At 39.7% G+C, this 22,214-nt stretch overlaps 2 protein-coding genes across 4 annotated transcripts in view; one reads left to right on the top strand and one right to left on the bottom strand.

Moving 5' to 3' along the window:
• Positions 1-1,264: 1,264 nt before the first annotated feature.
• Positions 1,265-3,139, top strand: LOC131429161 (uncharacterized). Its single transcript, XM_058593208.1, has one exon. It carries the CDS (start codon positions 1,265-1,267, stop codon positions 3,137-3,139), a length of 1,875 nt encoding a protein of 624 aa, XP_058449191.1.
• A 1,213-nt stretch (positions 3,140-4,352) lies between these two features.
• LOC131428338 (cyclic nucleotide-gated cation channel subunit A) overlaps positions 4,353-22,214 on the bottom strand; it is a 437,118-nt gene continuing 419,256 nt past the window's right edge. For all 3 annotated transcript variants that reach the window (XM_058592234.1, XM_058592236.1, XM_058592235.1), the window contains one exon: positions 4,353-12,482. In XM_058592234.1, the coding sequence (XP_058448217.1) occupies positions 12,293-12,482 (190 nt within the window). In that variant the 3' untranslated portion in view covers positions 4,353-12,292. The remainder of the gene's footprint in view (positions 12,483-22,214) is intronic.

Raw genomic sequence — 22,214 nt, forward strand, 5'->3', positions numbered from 1 at the left:
TAGATGAACAATTCTTCGCGAAGAATGGAAACCAAAGATCCTCGCAGTGACGCTATTCGAACCAATTCGAAGAGTAAAGTAAACGAACGAATGACAAACGAATGTATAAAACGAGCATGTACAATGTATATCGGCAGTGAAGAATGTATTAGCACTCCTAATACCAAGCCTAAAAAAGTTACGCGGAACACCAAGCTTCAAAAAAAGTTGGAACGGTAACTTTGAGCTATCATAGCTCAGTTGTTACTTGACCAATTTCGATAAATTTTAAACCCTCGAATTTTGTGAAGTGTGCAGATTATTTTAAGTATATCATTATTGACGATCGTTCAGGAAAACGGGTTCTCTACGATTATTGCTTATTCATTTTCACCCTTCTCTCTTTCGTGCAGTGAATAGTTCAACGTTGTTCGCCCGTCTCGTAAGTAATAGAAGCATATTCGCGGCGAAGATCGATGAATGAATCAGTTACATGAAGAATATTTGCAACATTGAATTTAACCTTTTGTTTCAACAGACTTCGCCGCCGATTCAGAGTGTACAGAAAAAATGCATGACTGGTGCAACGATTCTCTACCGACACTACGAATCCTTCCAGGTCGGGACTCGAACATACGACAACTGGTTTGTAAGACCAGTGCCCTATGCATTGAACCACCAACCCGGGCCAAAAATGGCCTAAAAACTAATCCAATCGGTAGTCTCTGTCGGTAGACGGTCGCACAAACCGATTCCGGTTATCCAATTTCCAATTCCGGAAGCACCAGAAATAGTGGTCAAGGATAGCTTGAACGACTTTCACAAACTCAGGTTCAAATGAAAGGTCTCGTGGTCCCAGTTCCGGAATTACAGGGTAAAGATTGTTAAAATATTGTACTGTCACTGTGACGAAGTAAAACACGCAATACAATACTTGCCTCAAAACCATTCCGTGCCTTTCGAGTTTCCGGTTTTCGATCAACGATCGGAGATTGTAGCTTAAAAAATGGATCTCAGTCACTTTTCTCATACCGACTTCGATTATACCGGTTCCCGAGTTTTGGTTTCGGAAGTACCTGCAACAGTGAAACTCACTTTGTTTTCTCAGAGATGGTCTAACCGTTCTGAGAACTCTAGTTTATGGACCAACTTTATTGTTTTTCAAGAATAATAGAAAATTACTTTGAAGAATACCACAAATGGTACATAAATGGAGGAACAGCTTTCATCGTGATGGGTGATATGCAGAGGCGCGTGATCGGTTGGTGGTCCGATCGACGAAAGAATGTGCAGGTTGATGATCAAGGGCCGTTTCTTCAACTTTAACATAATCAACGTGCACAGCCCTCACTCCGGAAGCACTGATGATGACAAGGACGCATTTTACGCCCAGCTCGAACGTAAGTACGACTGTTGCCCAAGCCACGACGTCAAGATCATCATAGGAGATCTAAACGCTCAGGTAGGCCAGGAGGAGGAGTTCAGACCGACGATTGGAAGGTTCAGCGCCCACCAGCTGACAAACGAAAACGGCTTACGACTCATCGATTTTGCCGCCTCCAAGAACATGGCCATTCGTAGCACCTTCTTCCAACATAGCCTCCCTTATCGTTACACCTGGAGATCACCACAGCAGACGGAATCGCAAATCGATTACGTTCTGATTGATGGAAGGCACTTCTCCGAAATTATCGACGTCAGGACCTATCGTGGCGCTAACGTCGACTCTGACCACTATCTGGTAATGGTGAAACTGCGCCCAAAACTCTCCGTTATCAACAATGCACGGTACCAACTACCGCCACGGTACAACATAGAGCGATTGAAGCAACCGGATGTCGCCTCAACATACGCGCAGAATCTCGAGACAGCGTTGCCAGACAAGGGCGAGCTCGATGTTGCTCCCCTAGAAGACTGCTGCAGTACAGTAAAAGCAGCCACAAACAACGCAACCGAGTGCACCGTCGGGTACGTGGAACGGAGTCGACGAAACAAATGGTTCGACGAAGAGTGCAGAGTGATTTTGGAGGAGAAGAACGCAGCGCGGACGGTAATGCTGCAGCATGGAACCCGGCAGAACGTGGAACGATACAAACAGAAGCGGAAAGAGCAGACCCGCATCTTTCGGGAGAAAAAACACCACCTGGAAGAAGCGGAGTGCGAGGAAATGGAACTGCTGTACCGCTCTCAAGAAACACGGAAATTCTACAAGAAGCTACAGCATGGAACCCAGCAGAACGTGGAACGATACAAACAGAAGCGGAAAGAGCAGACCCGCATCTTTCGGGAGAAAAAACGCCACCTGGAAGAAGCGGAGTGCGAGGAAATGGAACTGCTGTACCGCTCTCAAGAAACACGGAAATTTTACAAGAAGCTCAACAAATCCCGCAACGGTCCTATGCCGCGAACCGAAATGTGCAGGGATAAGGACGGGGGCCTCTCAACGGATGGACGTGAGGTGATTAAAAGGTGGAAGCAGCACTTCGATGAGCAGCTGAACGGCGCGGAGAACGTAGGCATGGGGGTTCAAGATGACGGGAGAAACAATAACGTCAGTGTAGCAGATGACGGAAATGATCCAGCTCCCACATTGAGGGAAGTTAAGGATGTCATGCACCAGCTCAAAACCAACAGAGCAGCTGGTAAGGATGGCATCACAGCTGAACTCATCAAAATGAGCCCAGAAAGGTTGGCCACGTGTTTGCACCGATTAATAGTCAGGATTTGGGAAACCGAACAGCTACCGGAGGAGTGGAAGGCAGGGGTAATTTGCCCCATTCACAAGAAATGCGACCATTCGGAATGCGAGAACTTCCGAGCGAACACAATTCTGAATGCCGCCTACGAAGTGTTATCCCGAATCATCTTCCGTCGTCTATCACCTAAAACGAATGAATTTGTGGGAAGTTATCAAGCCGACTTCGTCGATGGCCGATCGACAAAGGACCAGATCTTCACCGTGCAGCAAATCCTCCAAAAAGGCCGTGAATACCAGGTCCCAACGCATCACCTGTTCATCGACTTCAAGGCAGCATACAATAGCATCGACCGCATAGAGCTATGGAAAATTATGGACGAGAACAGCTTACCTGGGAAGTTGACTAGAATTATCAAAGCGACGATGGACGGTGTGCAAAACTGGCTTAAGGATCTCGGGTGAACTATCCAGTTCATTCGGATCTTGCCGAGGACTGCGACAAGGTGACGGATTCTCATGCCTACTATTCAACATCGCCTTGGAAGGAGTAATGCGACGAGCCGGGCTTAACAGCCAGGGTACGATTTTCACGAAATCCAGTCAATTTGTGTGCTTTGCGGATGACATGGACATTATCGCGAGAAACTTTGGAACGGTGGCAGAGTTGTACACATGCTTGAAACGCGAAGCAGCAAAGGTTGGACTGGTGGTGAAAGCGTCGAAAACAAAGTACATGCTAGTAGGCGGAACCGAGCACGACAGGATTCGTCTAGGAAGTAATGTCACGATATACGGGGATACCTTCGAGTTAGTGGAAGAATTTGTTTATCTCGGATCCTTACTAACGGCTGACAACAATGTGAGTCGTGAAATACGAAGACGCATCATCAGTGGAAGTCGTGCCTACTACGAGCTCCAAAAGAATCTGCGGTCAAAAAAGATTCACCCCACACGAAATGTACCATGTACAAAACGCTTATAAGACCGGTGATCCTCTACGGACACGAAGCATGGATCATGCTCGAGGAGGACCTGCAAGCACTTGGAGTTTTCGAGCGACGCGTGCTAAGGACGATCTTCGGCGGTGTGCAGGAGAACGGCGTGTGGCGGCGAAGAATGAACCACGAGCTCGCTTCACTCTACGGCGAACCCAGCATCCAGAATGTGGCCAAAGCCGGTAGAATGCGATGGGCAGGGCATGTTGCAAGAATGCCAGACAACAACCCTGCTAAACTGGTGTTTGCCACGAATCCGCTTGGAACAAGAAGGCAGGGAGCACAGCGGGCAAGATGGGTGGACCAGTAAGAACGTGATCTGGCGAGTATTGGGCGTGATCAAGGATGGAGAGAGGCAGCCATAAACCGAGTATTGTGGCGTACTATTGTTGATTATGTGTTATCTTAAATGTAATGTAGTGCAAATAAATGTATGTATAGGCAAAGAGGACAAATTTTTTTCCCAAAATTGCATCAACCTTACAGAGGTTTCAACTTTATGATTAGGAAATTTTGTTGACCCTTGGGAATCGAACCCAGATAGGCTAAGTGAAAAGCGACGATTTTATCCGCCCCGCTTCCTCATTAAGTTATTCATCAGCGCATAAAACGAGAAATAGTAACGAATTTTGAACGTCATCAACTTAGGAGTTCGGAATATTGAAGAAACGATTCTCAACTGTCATTGTACTTTGAATTTATTCGTTTTCTTAACCACTTTTCGAACATCATTTCTGATTCCTGTGATTAGGTTCTAATTTATTTAGTATTCATTCGCTTTACCTAAAATTGATCTCTTGCATGTTAGATTTTGCTTATAGATTAGCATCAACATCATCGTAAATATTCCTATTTTGCTTTACTGCTTTCTCTACGAAGGATACCGGCTTGGTTCACTTCTTCTCTGCCTTCGTCTATCCGTTTTGCACCAACATGTTGTAGAGTTTAAGTTTTAAAATGTATATAAATATGATCTTTCCATAGCTATACCATCATTCTGTTTGGCGCATTCACTAGATTCAAAAATAATCGTAAGCATTCTTCTTGTTGCTAGCGCTAATTTACTATCTCAGAACATTTCCAATCCCAAGCTTTTAGGAGCTATTGTATCCACAGTTGTAAAATAAATAGTATCAGCTAAGCTTCGTATGTTTGCAATTGTTAGTTAGTTTTTTACCGTTTCATGGCGCTAGTTAGATCGTATAAATCTCATGGGTCAAAATTCACGAGTTCACTGGAACAGTTTACACTTTAAGGTTTATGTTTGAGACTTTTAATTATAAATAGCATCCCTTTGCGTTAGTGTGGTAATGTGTTGCTACAGTTTAGAAGAAGATATTTAACGAGCTGATGGAACAAGGAGAAGTTCAGAAAGTTGTATTGTATGGATGGTTTTATTAACTAGCAGTAAACAACAATTCGAACGGTATCAAACAGTATAGAGTTCATTTAGTAGCAAAACATGTGTATCTACCTCGTTCTAGGATAACTTAGCGTTAGAGTTGAACAAACATCCAAAATTGTAACCAAGTGTTCGAAGTAATGCGAATATTTCCGACTATGTGCAGAAATTTTCCGATTATACCAAATGAAAATTGATCACGTTTTCATCGTTACAGTTTACTCTGATTAATATTAATAGCAATTGTTTACAGAAGATATGTATTCGATTCAATTTATTGGGAGAATGAGTAAACTATCTGATTGAGAAGAGGGATAAAATCATCATCAGAGCATTGTAGGTCTTACAGCACTACACAAAGAGACTAACGAAATATTGTAGAAATAACCTTCAGGGTAGTCCGAAACACATCCGAACATCTCTTGAAAAGTTAGTTTGACATTAGAAACTTGCTCTGTTATTTTGTTGTTTTTCTCTTACAGTGGAAAGGAGAATATATTATTTTGAGGTGATACTACTTACATTGTATACTTAGTTAATGTTACGTTACATGACTAAACTACAGTTAAGATTTGAACCCTTCGTCCCTATACAAAGTTAACATTTTATGCTCTTTCATATTGTTCTCGCAACAATAAAATCAGATTCCTTTCTAAGATCTAACAGTTATTTATATATTTGTCTAACACTAACGTACAAAATTATACCTCACGGAACGTTTCTCAACTTTTACCCGTTACGCTTATTCAACTTTATCTACTTGAACCGCTGGCTTAGGTTAAACATTCGAGTTGTGCCAAACGTATTACTTACTCTATGTTTTGTCATCTTATCACAATTAGTGAATATAAAATAATGAAAAAATGTTTTTTCGAGGCACGTTTTTTTTTTTTCATATTTTGCTATATAACTCTGCTCTTTCCGTGTTCTTCATAAACTGAAAGTTACTTGACGGTGTACCATGTTCGGAGTGGATATTTGAAAGGAAGGAGAAGCGGTGCAAGCTGGGTACGGTGATTCGGTAAATTTATGATAATGTTTGAATTAGAGATGGGTAAGTTGTTCGAGAACTGTTGAAAACAAAAACCAAATACGAGGTATATTCGAAACGTAAGGGCCGTTCATTTATATTTCTAAATCGATAAGTCGTAGCACGTTTAGTCTAATGCATATCTATACTTGCACTCGATCAGAAGAAAATAGTAAATGCATACCATGTTAAGCCCTTGTATCCGTCCAGCAAAAGATTATCGCATAGTAATTTTGTGTAAAAAAAACGAACCTTCAAGAAGAAAGTTAAAATTCAACAGAAATAGACACACCCCCTTAGGAAATGTTGCTATATCTTAACTTAAGAAAATAGAAGGCGAAAGTTCCATGCAGTCACCATTATTTCTCATAAATACGAATAAATACTCACTGTATGCATTGAAAATCCCATTTTACAAATCCCTTCAAAATTTTCCATTGAAAAAAATATAAGGCATATGGGTATCTGAACATAATGAAAGAATGATCTTAAACAACGAGTCAACATTCTTCAAAACAACGCCAAAACGCACGACAGAAGTAGGACAAAATAGACCCTTGAAAAACTTTAAATTAAAAAAATGCATTTTTAGTCTTTCCGTGGCAGAAACATTTTTCTGGTGAACGGTTGCTCACCATTGTTCATCAAATAATTACTTACAATAAATTTTTTATAAACGAATTCTTAACAATTTTGTTCCCCACATAATTCGGGTCATTCGGAAAGTTGAAGAATGAGGTTTTTTTTCCATCTAGTAGTTTTCCATCATGGAGCACTGGAGTGTCGCTCATCGCGTTTTTATAATTAACTCGTTTTTGAAGAATGTTACAACTATTCGTGAGATTGAAAACATTTCAAATTAATGGAAAGGCTTCTCCGTAACCTGTAATGGATTCGTCTTGGCACAATAACGACAATTTTACTTGTTTATCGCTGCATCCAGGTGGAAGTGGGCATCGTCGCACATCATCATGTCGCTTAGAGAAGTTTCACCCCTGCCCAGAATTTCGAGCATCTTGTTCGCGAACGACAAAAGAGCTCCATAACCCGCCGGTTTCAACTGCTGGGTGATATATATGAGTGAAATGACAAATCTTCCTTGACCATTCGAAGGAAATAACGACGAGAAATTTAAAGAGCAGCCGTATGTTTCTTGCCAGAACGTGCAGCACTCTCAACAAGAGCGGATCGAACGCATTCAACATTCTCTGGTATCCGGACATTCCAGACGTGACCCGCAGGTGAGCGATACTCCACAGCTCCATGATGGAAAACTACTAGATGGAAATAAATCTTCATTCTTCAACTTTCTGATGCCGTGTTCGGTTTCTCCGTGCCTTGTTTGGTTCCAGTTTAACCGGAAAACAAAATGTGGCAGGTTCTTTTGCACAACCCTGAAGATATGAGCAATCCATTGCTTTCAAAACTCTACAGTAAAATCTTGTCATGATGGACTTTCGGTTTTATTAGAATTTCTGCACAAAAAATCGGAAGGTTTTAAGAAAAGTGAAAATAGGTTGGTGTCGCAACTAAAAAAACTGTTCATGCCGAAAAGCCGAGCGGTAACTAGAATTAGTTGAATAATGAATATTAATTATTCAATAATAATAATTTTATTAATTAATTAATACAATTATTAATATTTTTTGATTTGGTTATTTTCCACAAAAAGCCAACTCGACCTGAATTTGATCGAATAGACCATGGAATACTTAACGAAATTGTCCTGAAAAGGTGCTTCGAGAATGTTCGGAAAATGGTTGAGCTCTTATCTATGCGAAAGAGTACTACATGTGCAGCTTGACTCTTGTACGTCTTCTCCGTTCACGAATAAATCAGGCGTTTCTCAGGGCAGTAACCTTGACCCACTATTGCTTGTGCTGTTCCTCAACTTTACCGCTTTACTACTTGGCGTTGGACACAAATTGGTTTACGCTAATGACCTGAAGCTGTACCTGACAGTTTGTGCTTTTGGAGATTGTGGTCATATTCAGAAGTTTCTAGATATTTCCTTTGGCTGGCACCTGGAAAATCCGGATTGGTGTAGTTCCAAGCTAGCTAAAGTGCTGAAGATGCCAAAGAAAACAGTTTGTCGCGTGCTCAAAACCTAAAAGGAAACCCTGAGTGTGGGTGGAAATCAGCGGATCTACGAACCAGGGATCGTCAGCAGGAATTGTCAGCAGAACACCAAGGTGTTGAGGTGTGTTAAAGCCAATCCCGGACTTTCGATTCGAGATGTGGTCGGAAGATACATTACCAACTCTCAACCGATGCGGAACATCCTAGCTAGAGAAGGATGCAAGTGGTACGAAACCAGTAAACATCCAAACCAGTACATAAAGAAGAGTTTGTGTTTGCATGACTGCGTTTTGAAAAAAAAAACTTCAAAGGGCTGCACTTTCATCGATAACGAATTATACGTCAAACGTGCTACTCAGCACAAATTTTAAATTGAAACTGGTTGTGAGGATGTGTCAGGAAGATTTAAGTTCGTGTTTGTCGACAAATTCGCGAAAAAGGCCTTGATCGGTAAGTGATTTGCAGTTATGGCCTGAAAATTAAATCCTTTGTCTCATCCACGACGATGACATCCCCAATTAACATTTAAAAATGTTTGGAAAAACGTGTATTGCCGTTCATCTGCAACCATAGGTGCAAAATCATCTTTTGGCACGATTTGGCCTGCTACCTCTACTGCAAGATATTAGTATGCTGCCAATAGGATTTTTTAAAGCAGTGACTACGATGAAACGGCAGGGAAGTGGAGGAAATTCTGCCAATTTGGGAAAAATGCGCTGATTTCGTGCCCGTTTCCACTATGCAAACGCTGATGAAACTGAAATTGGGACGCTGTTTCGAACTGGAGAAATGTAACTATCCAATGCTGAAACTTTAAAAATGTTATATAGGTAGGGGAGACCGGAGCGGAAATGGCCACTTTTGGTCTTTCGCAAAAAATAGTGCGAAAAATAATGTTTTCATTCGGAAGAAACAACCCTCAGTTACAAAGCGCATACGGTTTAAGTTGCTTATCCCCACTTATATGAGTGCAATCTGGATCGTAGTAAACCAAATTCGAAATCAAAGTCTCAAATTGGATGGGGTGACCAAAAACTCTCATTTATTTGTCTTTATTTTAAATCAAGTTCAATTACGATATTGAAATAATTCAAGGAAGTTCTGCCGAAATGACCCTTTCGACGAAACGGTTTCGGCGAAATGGCTTTCGGTGAAACCCATTACAATGGTAACGGCTTTTTTCCATGCATACATTTTAAATAAATTTGTCGTTCTCCATCAATGTTTCCCGAGAAAAATAACTGTTGGACTTACTATATAGTCTTTACAAAATAAAAAAAAATAGATAAGTAAGAAATACTTCTATTGGTTCAGAAATTCGTGGCTAATTTTTTGTGAAACAGACTGTGCGGAATGGTAAAACACATGAACTGAAAAGTCAGGGCCCAACACATAGATGGCGATAGTTTTATTGTAGTCACCTTCATTTTAGTTAATACTGACTTTGAAAAGACAGCTGTTAGAATTTCATGATATTCTATTCGTTAGTTTGTGAGTTATTTTGCTAAGAGTGACGCTACTTTTGATATTTTCAGAGCAATGCATCAAAAACAATTTCGGGATTTAATTTTACACTACTTCTTGATGGGAAAAAATACCGTTCAAGCGAAGCAATGGCATGAAAAGTGTTATGGAGACTCCGCTACACCAGGAACAATAATAAAACGTTGGGTTGCTGACTTCAAACGTGGTCGTAGAGACACCGATGATGCAGAAAACATAAACAAATCCACAAAATCGTTTTGAATGATCGAAAAGTGAAGTTGCGTAAGTTAGCTGACATCGCGAAAATATCAAAAGAACGTGTTGGCTTTATATTGTATGAGCATTTGACTATGAGAAAGCTCTGTCCAAAGTGAGTGCTGCGTTTGCTCACTGTTGACCAAAATCGAGAACGTGTTGATGATTCTGAGCAGTGTTTGGCCATGTTTAAACGTAACAAAGCGAAATTTTCGGATCGATATGTGACAATGGATGAAACATGGATTCATCACTTCACTCCGGAAGGAAAACGATCGTCATCTAAGTGGACAGCAACTGGTGAACATCGTCCAAAGTGTCCGAAAGCTCAACGATCGGCCGGAAAGGTTATGGCCTCGGTATTTTGAGATGTACGTGGTGTACTATTTATAGACTATCTTGAGAAAGGAAATACCATTAACAGTGAATATTCTATAGCATTATTGGAGCGTAAAATCGCAAAAAAATGACCGCATATAGCAAAGAATGAAATTTTGTTTCAGACAACGCACTGTGTTACAAGTCAACCATAACAATGGCAAAACTAAATGAATTGAACTTCGAATTGCTCCCACATCCACCGTATTCACCAGATTTGGCTCCCAGCGACTACTGGCTTTTCGCAGACCTGAGAAAATGTTCGGCGGTAAGAAATTTCGCACGAATGAAGAGGTTATCGGTGAAACTAAGGCCTGTTTTGAGGCAAAAGATAAATCGTTCTACAAAAGTGGTATTTAAATGTTAGAGTGGTGCTGGAATGATTGCGTTGCTCTTGATAGAGATTACGTTGATGAATGAAATTAATTTTAAACCAGAAAAATCGCGTTCGAGACTGCGTCAACTCGACCACAAAAAGATGTATATTTTTCCTAGTTTATTTCCAAAATTACATTTGCACCACCAGCAAGAAGTAAAATCGCGGGAACACGACGAGTTCCTTACGACTTTCCATTTTGCGGACTTTCCAATAGATAAACTGATCAGCATAAATTCAATGATTTACTCCGATCAGCTTATCCAGTGGAAAGTCCGCAAAATGGGAAATCCCAAGGAACCTGTGTTCTATAGACTTCACTCCTTCAGTGTACCATCGTTTCTAATCCATGCTACACTTATGAAAAAGTCACAAATTGACTCGAAAATGAATATGGAAATAGAGCCCAACGAAAATTAACTGTCAATTAAGCTCTTCTATGGCATCTACTGACATCATCTCAAGTGAGGCATAATTTAAATTGCAGTAATTCGTGCATTTCTTCCAATGACCAGGAAATTGACGCGATATCCGTGTACTACCAGAAAGATGGCAAAAAGTAGTCGTTGGTGATAGACAGATCAATTAGTTACCATTTTGATGAAAAAAGGATTTTGATAACGAAATACTAAAATTGATTAACATAGGATTGGAGTGCGGCATTGGAGTGCCTATGTACTCAACTGTAAATGCGATACTTTTAGCTTGTTCTGTTACAGTTAAATTACTGTTACTAAACTGATTCCGCTACTGTCACTGTTACAAATTAGAGATCTTCTTTATAATCAAAGTCTAAACACCCAAAATATGGTATCATTAACACAATACGATGAAATGTTTTAGACATTTTTATCCTCTTTACAGAAGACTGCGCTTGCAAATTCTGCTTGAGTTTTAATGCATCTCATAAAAAAGGCTAACAAAAAAAAACGACCATATCTATCAATCACTGCATGTCGAAGACTGGTGGAAAATGATTGCATGTGAACCGGGTACTAGCTGCACGTTCCTCCGTCCGATATCAAACATATAACGATATAATTTCAGTCGTCGCTCAATTCTGCGTTGAGCATTGCTTCGTCAACCTGTTCCAGCTTATTCTTTCATTCGATTTCCTCCCGTAAAAAGGAGCTCCTCGTCTTAAGTGCGCTACAAAAAAATTTAATATTCACAGCACACAACCTCTTAAGATTAGATATAAATATTCGTGTAATGACAGACTGCTTTTATTCAGAAGCAAACCCGGCAGCACCGATCGAAACGCAACGGGTCCTTTTGTCACCCAATCTATGTACCTTACAACCACCGCCCCCGCGACGACAATGAAATCCTGTATAAAGTGCCATCTGCTTTTGTACAAAGTTAACATCGCCACTATCATCGTCGTCATAATCAGCATCGTCATCATGATCGTTACTCCCGAAATCGTTTCACACCCACCTCCAAGGCAGCCAGCACTGCTCGGATGCAGTGGTTCGGGTTTATAACGTTTTCCACTGCTGCAATTCGTCCTTGCCATTGCCATCGTGACGGGGAGCATGGCAGGGCCGGCGTCGGACCCGTCGTTACCGCCAAGATGCCAGGAATGAAGAGCGGAAGATCGGTGAATGCATATTCATAACGTATTCTGCTTGCTGCTATTGCCATTGGATAGTGCCGTCACCGACGACGAATGCGATTTACGCCGATTCTGAGCCGACCTTTGCTGATGGCTGCCAAGGCGTCCCCCGCCGGACGCCGACCCGCCGCTGCCATCGCTGCTGGAATGGTGCTGGTTTGAACGACGCTTCGGCGACGTCACGGCTCTGGTGGTGGGGGAGAGTGATAAAAAAGAAAACCGGAAGAAAGCAATGAATATTGTGAAATGAAGAAAAATGTAGGTTAGATATGATTGCAATTCTATTCCGATTCTAGCGGTTGCGGCGGTGAGTGCTTATTTGTCTGCCGTTGCTAGAAGCAACCGTGGAAAAAAACACTTCAAGGGGAAACTTCGTTTCGTAAATCACAATCGAAAAGAACGTATGAATGTTGCACAGACAGAAAAATGTCTAAGGTTTTGAATACCACGGAACTGGTTTCGCTCTGCTTAAAAGTTATTGTTAAATTTCTTTATAGATGTCAGGATAAATTTATATAATCTGAACTTGCTGACTCGTCGAGCAATGATTCGCCCAAAATTATGTTTTGCCTTGCTCTATAGAAAGGTAATAAAGTTACTGGAAAAACCGACTTTCGAACGAAAACTCGGAGACCCACCAATTTAATAGCATTCGACCCAGCTCGATGACATTGAAAAATGACTTTTGTGTGTGTTAGTGTGAGTGTGCACCTTTCAACGATTTTTTTTGTCGCGCTCAATTTGATCGAAGATGGCTGAACCGATTACAACTAACTTAGGCTCGTTAGAAGGTTACTATTGAGTCATTGATCAAGTTGCAAGAACAAATGGCTGTGATTTCTGGTTCCGGAGATTCAATCATAATCATATTTTCCAGCACACCACAACTGCCAAGCTTGCATAGCAGACAAATCTTACAAAAACCTGTTCTAGTCCACCTAGTTGTGTAATGATGCCTTTCTCATATCATATCATTTTCTTTGATTCTTAAAAAAACAAAAAGGTCTGTCCATAAACTAGTATAACCAACAGAGTGAAACAGTACTCAGGTCGGTTAGGCCATCTCTGAGGAAACGAAAAGAGGTACTTCCGAAACCGGAATCTGGGAACCGGTATAAGCGAAGTTGGTTCGAGAATGTGACTGGGATACATTTTTGAGTCTATGGCTACAATCTTCGGTCATTAATCAAAAACCCAAGAACAAGGAAAGCCAAATTAATGTTTGGCCGTCTACTGACCATGACTACCGATTGGAATAGTTTTTAGACAAGTTTCGAAATTATTTTACTTTTTATTTCCAGTGCTTCCGGAATCAGCAACCGAGAGCCAGCATAGCCGGAATCGGGTTGTTTGGTTGTCTATTCAAAATAGCTACCGATTGGAATAGTTTCGAGGCCAGTTTAGAAATTGTTTTACGTGTTTTGTTTCGCCGCTTCAAGTGACGGTATTAAATTTTAAACACACTTCATCCTTTAATTCCGGAACCGGAAGTCGGATCCGGATGAAATTTGGAAGTTTTGTATGAGACCTTTCATTTGAATCTAAGTTTGTTGAAATCGGACACGCCATCTCTGAGAAAAGTGAGGAAATAATTAGAAATATTAGAAATTTTACACTAATCACACTGTAATTCCGGAAGTCGGATCAAAATAAAACTCAGAAAATTTATAAAGGACAATTTTACCTTTCATTTGAATCTAAGTTTGTGGGAATCGGTTCGGCCGTCTCTGAGAAAAGTAAGTGCACTTAATTTAATTTTTTTGCGCATATCACCCTGTAATTACGGAACCGGAAGTCGGATTCGAATAAAATTCAGGAACTTTGTGTGGGGTTACAAGACTTTTCATTTGAATTTAACTTCATGAAAATCGGTTCAGCCATTTCTGAGAAAAGTGAGTGCAAAAAAATACATGTATGTGCACACATATACACACACACATACACACATACAGACGTTTTGCGTACTCGACGAACTGAGTCGAATGGTATATGACACTCGGCCCTCCGGGCCTCTATTCAAAGGTCGGTTTTCACGGTGATTGCATTACCCTTCTATATGAGAAAAGCAAAAGATAGTGTTAGTGATAAAACTTTGGTGTAGAAAAGTTTTGAATACTTAAAAAAGGAAGGGGGGGGGGCGTTTTGGCCAGAATATTAATGAAATTGAACATTTTCCCACTTATCGCGCTTCAGTTCCGGAACCGGATGAAAAGTTCTAGAAATTTTAAAGAACTATACAACCTTTCACTGGAATCTTAGTTTGTGGAAAGCCGTTTCCGAAAAAATTAAGTGCATATTCTTTCCTTAATTTCCAAATATTACCCCATAACTCGAAAACAGATTTTTTTATTTATTTTTTTGCCTTTCTCATATAGAAAGGTTATGCAATCACTTGAAAAACCGACTAGTACAAATTGGCCCGAAGGGCCAAGTGTCATATACCATTCGACTCAGTTCATCGAGCTGAGCAATGTCTGTGTGTGTATGTTTCAAATAATCTCACTAGGTTTTCTCGGAGATGACTGAACCGATTTCGACAAACTTAGATTCAAATGAAAGGTCTCGTGGTCCCATACGGAATTCCTGAATTTCATCCGGATCCGACTTCCGGTTCCGGAGTTATAGGGTAAAGTGTGTTCAATATTGTACACCGTCACTTAAACTGGCGGAACAAAACCGTAAAAAATGTTATAAACTTGACTCTAAACCGTTATTCTCAATCTTAGGGTCAATTGAACAGCTGGTGGCCGTACGAACCGACTTTGATTATTTTGGTTCTCGGGTTCCGGTGCCGGAAGTGCATATAATAGAGAACCCACTTCGTTTTCTTAAGGATGACCTACGCAATCCAAGCACTTTTTTATTCTGTATGTTATGCATAAACAATCTCTTGGTTTCTTTCAAAAATCGAAGAGAAAAACGGTATTCCGAAATCGGTGTAGGCGAAGTAAGTTAATTTCACCTAAGGGATTGTAAAATTGAATTCATTTGATGCAACATTTTTGAAAATCAGTGTAGCCATCTTTGAAAAATTATAGTACGTTTCGAATAAGAAATTGAAATAAGGTTATTTATGGCGAACAACCAAAAGGTTAAAGCCGGGTATAAATGAACCATATAAAAGTTTATCTGGACTATCAAAGTTTGCAAACCCGATTAATTTATATGAAATTCAAATTTTTACACTCACCGCCCTCCCTGTTTCTTCAGAACCGGAAGTCGGATCTGATTAAAAAACAAAAAATAGGTTGTTTGGGATTTTAAGGCCATTCGTTTGAATCTTAGAGAGAGGAAAGCGGTTAAGCCATCTCCGGGGAAAATGAGTGACGTTATTTCAATTTCGTTACTCATATAATCCCGTAGTTACTCAATCAGATGTTGAATCCAAATGAAATTCAGGGACCTTGTTTGGGAGTATAGGACTGTTCAGTTACATTCAACAGTATTGAAAATCTCGTAACTTAGCAATTGAACTTAAACGCTTCTAACTAGGTGATTTGAAGATGGATTTATGGAATTGCTCAGACTATCATAATAAATGAAGGAATCTGTCATTTACAGTTAGAACCTAATCTAATGTTCATCGACAAATAATGTAATTCCATCTGCAAATCACCTAATGAGAAGTGTTTAAAATTACGGTAATTCTGAGCTTACTCTATAGGTAAAGCGTTTTTTGGCAACCTATAGGGGTACCACCTGCACGGGCCTGCACTAGAGCTACTTGTCTAGAGCGAACTTCTACCGGGCCGCACGTAGTTTGACAAGTGACAATCCAAAGATCTTCGAAGATCAAATAGGACGAAACACTTTTGACTTTGGTACCGATCGATGTGAACATTGTGATACAAGGACCAAATTGCAATTCCGTATTCCAGAATACTGCGTACTAGTGAAATATTAACATTCTAGAGAAAATACACATCAATAAACTCTTGAGTTTTGCGTGTGATGAGTACCAACTGCATAAGCTTTCGCTGCAACAAAAACAATTTGTATGCCGTTTCGGTTACACATGTATAAATCCCTCTCAATATTCATTTGAAGACCACCACAATCCATATATATTTGCGAAATATTTTTAGAATTCCCTGCAAAGACAATTCAAGAATAGCATGAACATGAGTAGTCCAAGATGCCTCCCTTGTTTGGACTCGTGAGGAACAGAAAGTCTTCTTACCTCCTTACACTTATTTGTAAGCCATCAAGATCGTGAAAGTTCAAGGATGCCAAAAGGATGAATAAGGTGGATGAGGAAGCAATTGAATTAGGTATTCAATCGCTCCAATAATGCATACTAATACTATGTTTAAATTCTCGTTTTTCAAGGTAGTTCATGAAAAGTATGCCATGACAATTCAAGAAAACTGACGTTCGACCTGTCTTATTGAGCATCCCTAGGCCGTTTCGCAGCACTCGTGCCAGCTTCAGCACATTGCCGGATGGTCATTCTGATCTGTAGCGTGTAATAATGAATCCAGGTTTCGTCATCAATTACCAACCTACACCAAAAGTCAAACCAAGTTTGCGTCAGCTTCCGAAGTGCGCTCGCGTTCGTCTTTTTAGTCCTGCAGAATCTTACTTAAACTATGGAATGCAGTGCTGTGAAACTTCATTCAATCCAATTGAAATCGAATGTATGCACAAACTGAGGAACACTCTACTGCAGTAAACTTCACATTCTAACACACACCCTTCGCATTCTCACCGGATGGGCATCATCCCGACCTTCATTCGTTTCTTTCTCTATCGAAGCTCAGTTTAACCACCTTCAGTTTATCTCTTGAAGTAACAAAATATCTCTTACAATTCGATGAGAGAGCGGCCTTCAAGTGAGGTTCATGTAAATATTCGAATTAGTTCAAGATAATGGGTGAAAGGTAAACCAGACATGATAGACATCAATTAGGGGAAGGTGTTCGGTTGCCGGCACCCCACCGTAATTTTTGACAGAAAGCAGATAGCGTCAATCCGACAAATGTCATGTGTGTGTAATAGCAACACGTTCTTTTTGTGCCGAATTGCGAAACAAACAGTCACTTCTACTTTTTGCTGCGTTTAAAATAACTCTCAATTACGTGAATATCAACACAAAAGTTTTTTCTGACTTCTTTTAGAGTATCATGAATTGAAGAGCATCAATCGGAAAGGTGAGTGGATTGAATATTTATGAGGTGAAATAGATCAATTTAGTGATTTAATACCGGAAGATTTTTTTGTTATTTTCAAAATGTCTACCAATTTCGGTAACCGGCATCCCAAGGAGTTCGGTTACCGCCACCCCATTTTTTTCGACAAATCGTGAAAAATTGTCAGTGATATGCAGGCTGCTGTCGGGACAAACATCTAGCTGCTCATACAGCAGATGGTCCGGCTAAGATAAAACGTTGAAGACCGGCCAAATGAATACCAAAGGCGCCACCATCCAAATATTCGACCAAGAGAGCCAAGGTGAAGCCACAATCCGGCAATGAAGACTTTTGTCAAAAACACTTTGAAAAAGAATAAATTCTGTTTTTTTCTTTGAATGGCTACAGTCTTTACTTACATTTTTCCATTTTTAGTGAAATTTCTTGGGCCAAAATTATCCTTTTTTAAAATGGCCAAAATTTATCGCTTTACTAAATTGATAACATTTTTTTTTCAATGAATCAACTTAGTTTCTTAATCAGTTGTTAGTCAGGGACTTTAGCTGCACTAAGTTAGAAGTTATGAGCTAAAAAGAAAAGGGTGCCGGTAACCGAACACTCTCCCTTACAAAATAAACAAAAAATAATAGTTCCCTTCTTCAGTTTTCATTTTTAATATTTCGAAACACATCTCAACAACAACAGTTGAAATCGTCGAATTTAACTTGCTGATGATAATTGAAAACTCAAATGAGAATTGCCACCCTCTATTTATCATTATGGTCGGAGAGAGTTTTGTGTTATCGAGTTGATGTTTATGCCTATTCATTCGCGCTTGCTCACTACCCACAGTGAAGACAGGGAAGACAATGAAACATTTAGACTACTTGACACTACAAGCTGAGCAAGCAAAGCTTCAAGTGACTAGGTACGGTTATTCAATTGACGATGAATTCTGGGAGCTTCGACAAGAAAAGTAAAATGAATGAAAAGGGATATGCTGACTGACAGTCAGCGACCATAAAATTCATTCTCAGCAAAAAATATTCGATTGAAATGAAGTTTTACCGCACTGATGGTAAGTGCGCTCAGTACTAATCCTTGTGGTTAGCCTGCCCACCTATCCTTCCAAGTTTTTTTTATATCTTTTATTTTACCCCGGCTTTAACCATTTTGGTCGTTCGCCGAGTTCCTTCCAAGTCATCCAGCACCGTTTCATGTAATTTTGACCCCATGCTTTGTAAGCGCATCGGAGACCCTACCGCTGCGAGCTCAATCACCACGATACTCTTAAAACCACAATTTTACGGTGCAATCTAAAGGAGCACTAGAGTCATAACCTCGTATCATATCTTTAGTTTGGTTTTGTTTACCTTTTCGCCATCCAAAGAAGGCCAAAAGCATTTTTTTGCTTTTAAGTTAATATGTATAAACAATAAATGAGTAAACAGTATGTATAAAGCCAGGTGTCTGATTTCGGGAGGGACCGGAAAACGACATAAATTATGTGCATTGTGGTAACAAAAAAATCTTAAATACTGAAAAGTTTACAATGGGTAAATCACAATTATGAAAGATGTTCACATTACTCAATCAAATTTTACTGCTGTTATATCAACCTCAGCGTACAATTCGAACGTTTTTGACGACGCACAAACAAAAATGTCGACTTAACACAATGATTGGATCAAATAGAATTATGTATTTTCCCTTGTTCCCGCGATGTGTTTCCATCGCCTTTTCTTGTCTATCTTCCTGGAAGCGATGGTGCCATATCGATGTGGAATTCAAATATAACATGGGCTCGAGGGTGTGTTCGATATTATTTTTTTTCCTGCGAATTAATTCCGCTTTGGCAAAACTCTGCCAGATAGCTGATTGGTTGTATTTACCAAGGTAATAAATAGCAGAAACGATTGGAAATCTTCCAAAACAAACAAGAACCTTTGTCACGTTCCAGATCGAATCAGTCGAGACTTCCTTCAAGAATAGCAAAAGCGGAAGAGTGCCTGTCGGAATTCTAAGCAGGAATGTGCCGACGCACTGCTCCCGCTGTGGTCGGTATTTCTCTGGAATAAAACAATGCAATTTTTCCTTAGGGGTGTGGAGCTAACAAAGCGAATCGATTTTCTACACATTCATCCAGTATGATGGAGTAGTGATAAATTCTAATTCCTAGGTGGCTACTATTTTACTATTTACTTGCGGTTGTTGTTTGAAATGATCCGGGTTTTGATACGTGAAACGTAATTGGTAATTTGATTATTGATATGTACATGAACTCTGTCTAGTCTTTAACATTGCAGCAGCTATAATCAGTCTTCAATATATTGGCACCAGCAAATAGAGTAGGTCGACTCCGGTTAAAGAACTTCCGTCCTGTAATAAATAATGTTGGGTGTCTGTCACCAGTCTCCAATATCTTTCGGGACTCATAATCCCGCTACACTTGAGTTAATAAATCAACTTTTTTGTGAGACAGGGTTAACGACATACGAGCAATTCTATACCCTGCCGAGTCGTTACCCTTCGACAATGAACGAATATCCTACAGTGAAGGAGTATTTGTGTGATTAGGTAGGTATACTTAGCGGTCAACACTTATCGTAGTGTACTCATCGCTGTGTATGCGTGCGCGTTGTCTCCATCATCAACGGGTGAGCTATTCAGTCTGAATGGGAGGGACATGGGAATGGAGGATAAAAGTGTCCTTCACCCGTTTGTGGACTTCGGCACTTCAGTAGTATGAATACGCTTTCCTCGCCTTATCATCGGTCCAATAAGTAGGTTCTATGGTATTTCTATAGATTTGGGTGTGCCATTTCTATTTGCGAATGGGGCGGATGTTGGCGAGCTTTTTCAACAAATAATTGAAAAAACTATGATCCAACAATTCAATTATATGAAATGAATGTCATAATAGAAGGAAAAGCGTAAAATTAGAATTGAATTCGCTTATTTTTTCTTTCGATCGGTGTTAAAACAGGATATAATATCGTGTACCGAGCTTGTCAATCGCATCACAACTACAAGCCTGACGTGGCCTGATAAATTCTTGATTAAAAATTATAGTATATATGATTATATAGTGGACAATGAAGGATTCGTATTATCAGTAGAAATATCATATTTCAGATGCACTGTGGAGTGCCCCTGTAAGACCGCGTCACTAAATAAATATCAAACTAGCGTTCTACAGAGATTTTATTCAGATGACATCTGACAGCATTCGGTTCATTGGTGGATTAGTTATCATATTTTCAGTTACGCTGGTGGCTTGATAAGCATTATCAATCAAATCAACCATTTTTGACCCGTGTGCTGAATTTGAGCGGGATCGTGCAAACACCGATGATGCACGTCTAAATGAGGCTGTTGTTCCGCAAATCGACTCAAAAGTTCGTTCCATCGTTATGGATAATCGGAAAGTGGAGTTGAAAAAACTTGTAGCAGGTAATCAGAGAACAGATCACTTTAAAAATGCACATTTATTTTAGTACATTGTTCTACTAATAATTCATCCATTTCATGTAAAATTTAATTAGATCTAAATGTAATATGCTTTGGATTCTGAAACGAACCGAAGGTTACCATTTCTACAACTTTCAACACTGTTGACAATTATTTCCACGAGCAAAATTCCGTACAAATCGGTTGCCTCTCGTTTGGCGAACGGCGCACAAAGTAAATCTGCAATTTACTTGTGTGCCCTTCTCTACTGCGCTAACGTTCCGCACGGAGTCGTGAAGTTGGATTTTGTATGTATTAGTAACGATACTTATTCTGATTGAGAATCGATTTCATAAAATCAAATTAATATATTTGAGGAAATCCAATTAACTCTGCTTGATTTTATGTAGATACTTTGAAAATGGTTAGGAACTAAATGATTTGACCATAATTGCGGTTTATAAAACTCTCATTTATGACCCTTAGAACTGTCGATTTGTGTTCTTTGTTGTGTTCATACTCTGATTAATTTTCCGCACTTGTTTGAAGCGAAAGTCTCACTGCGAACAAAGCGAACGATGAACATAAGAAATCAAAAGTTCAAAAGAGTGGTTCTAACGGCTACAAAAAAAAAACCATCGTATAGTAGGTTGAATACTTCATTTCGGATTACCATTTTTCATTTTGCGGGGCTATTTAATGTATTATTTCTATTATTCGCACGTAAATTACCAGCAGCTGAATGATGTAATTGCGGGACTTATTTCAGGCTTTCAGAAGGTGGTATTTTCAATGATATTGAAATGCCGTATGCTGGCTTTGTTTGCATTCGTTTGGTGCGAATTTCGCACAGCCACAACCTGCTATGCTAGATTTGCACTAAACTAATTATTTTTACCTTCGATTTGCGAGGAAAGTAGTATTAATAGTTCTTTAGATAACATTTAGAACCATTTGAACGATTGCTTTTGTATAATGTTTTACATCGTTGACCACTATTCGTTTTCTTTTCCTCCAATGCAAATGACCAGACGCTTTATAACGCAATCGCTCTTGTTTGAAGCGAAACTGGCATTGCGAAGACATCTGTTCGCATTGTCGATTAATTCCAAACTGACCCCATTTTGGTAAGGACATTTTTTTACGTTACTTCGTTTGTAGTTTGATGTCGATTATTTCATTTCGGATTTGCACACTTCATTGAAAGATATTACGATATTCTACACTGTTCGATATTAAACACTGTTCGGAGCATTTTTCTCGAACGAATTTCGCACAGCGGAGAATGCCCTAAACTAATCAAATTATTCTAGATTTACACTAAACTGATGGTTTTTACC

This window comes from Malaya genurostris, chromosome 2 (genome assembly GCF_030247185.1).
Source record: "Malaya genurostris strain Urasoe2022 chromosome 2, Malgen_1.1, whole genome shotgun sequence".
Lineage (NCBI taxonomy): Eukaryota > Metazoa > Arthropoda > Insecta > Diptera > Culicidae > Malaya > Malaya genurostris.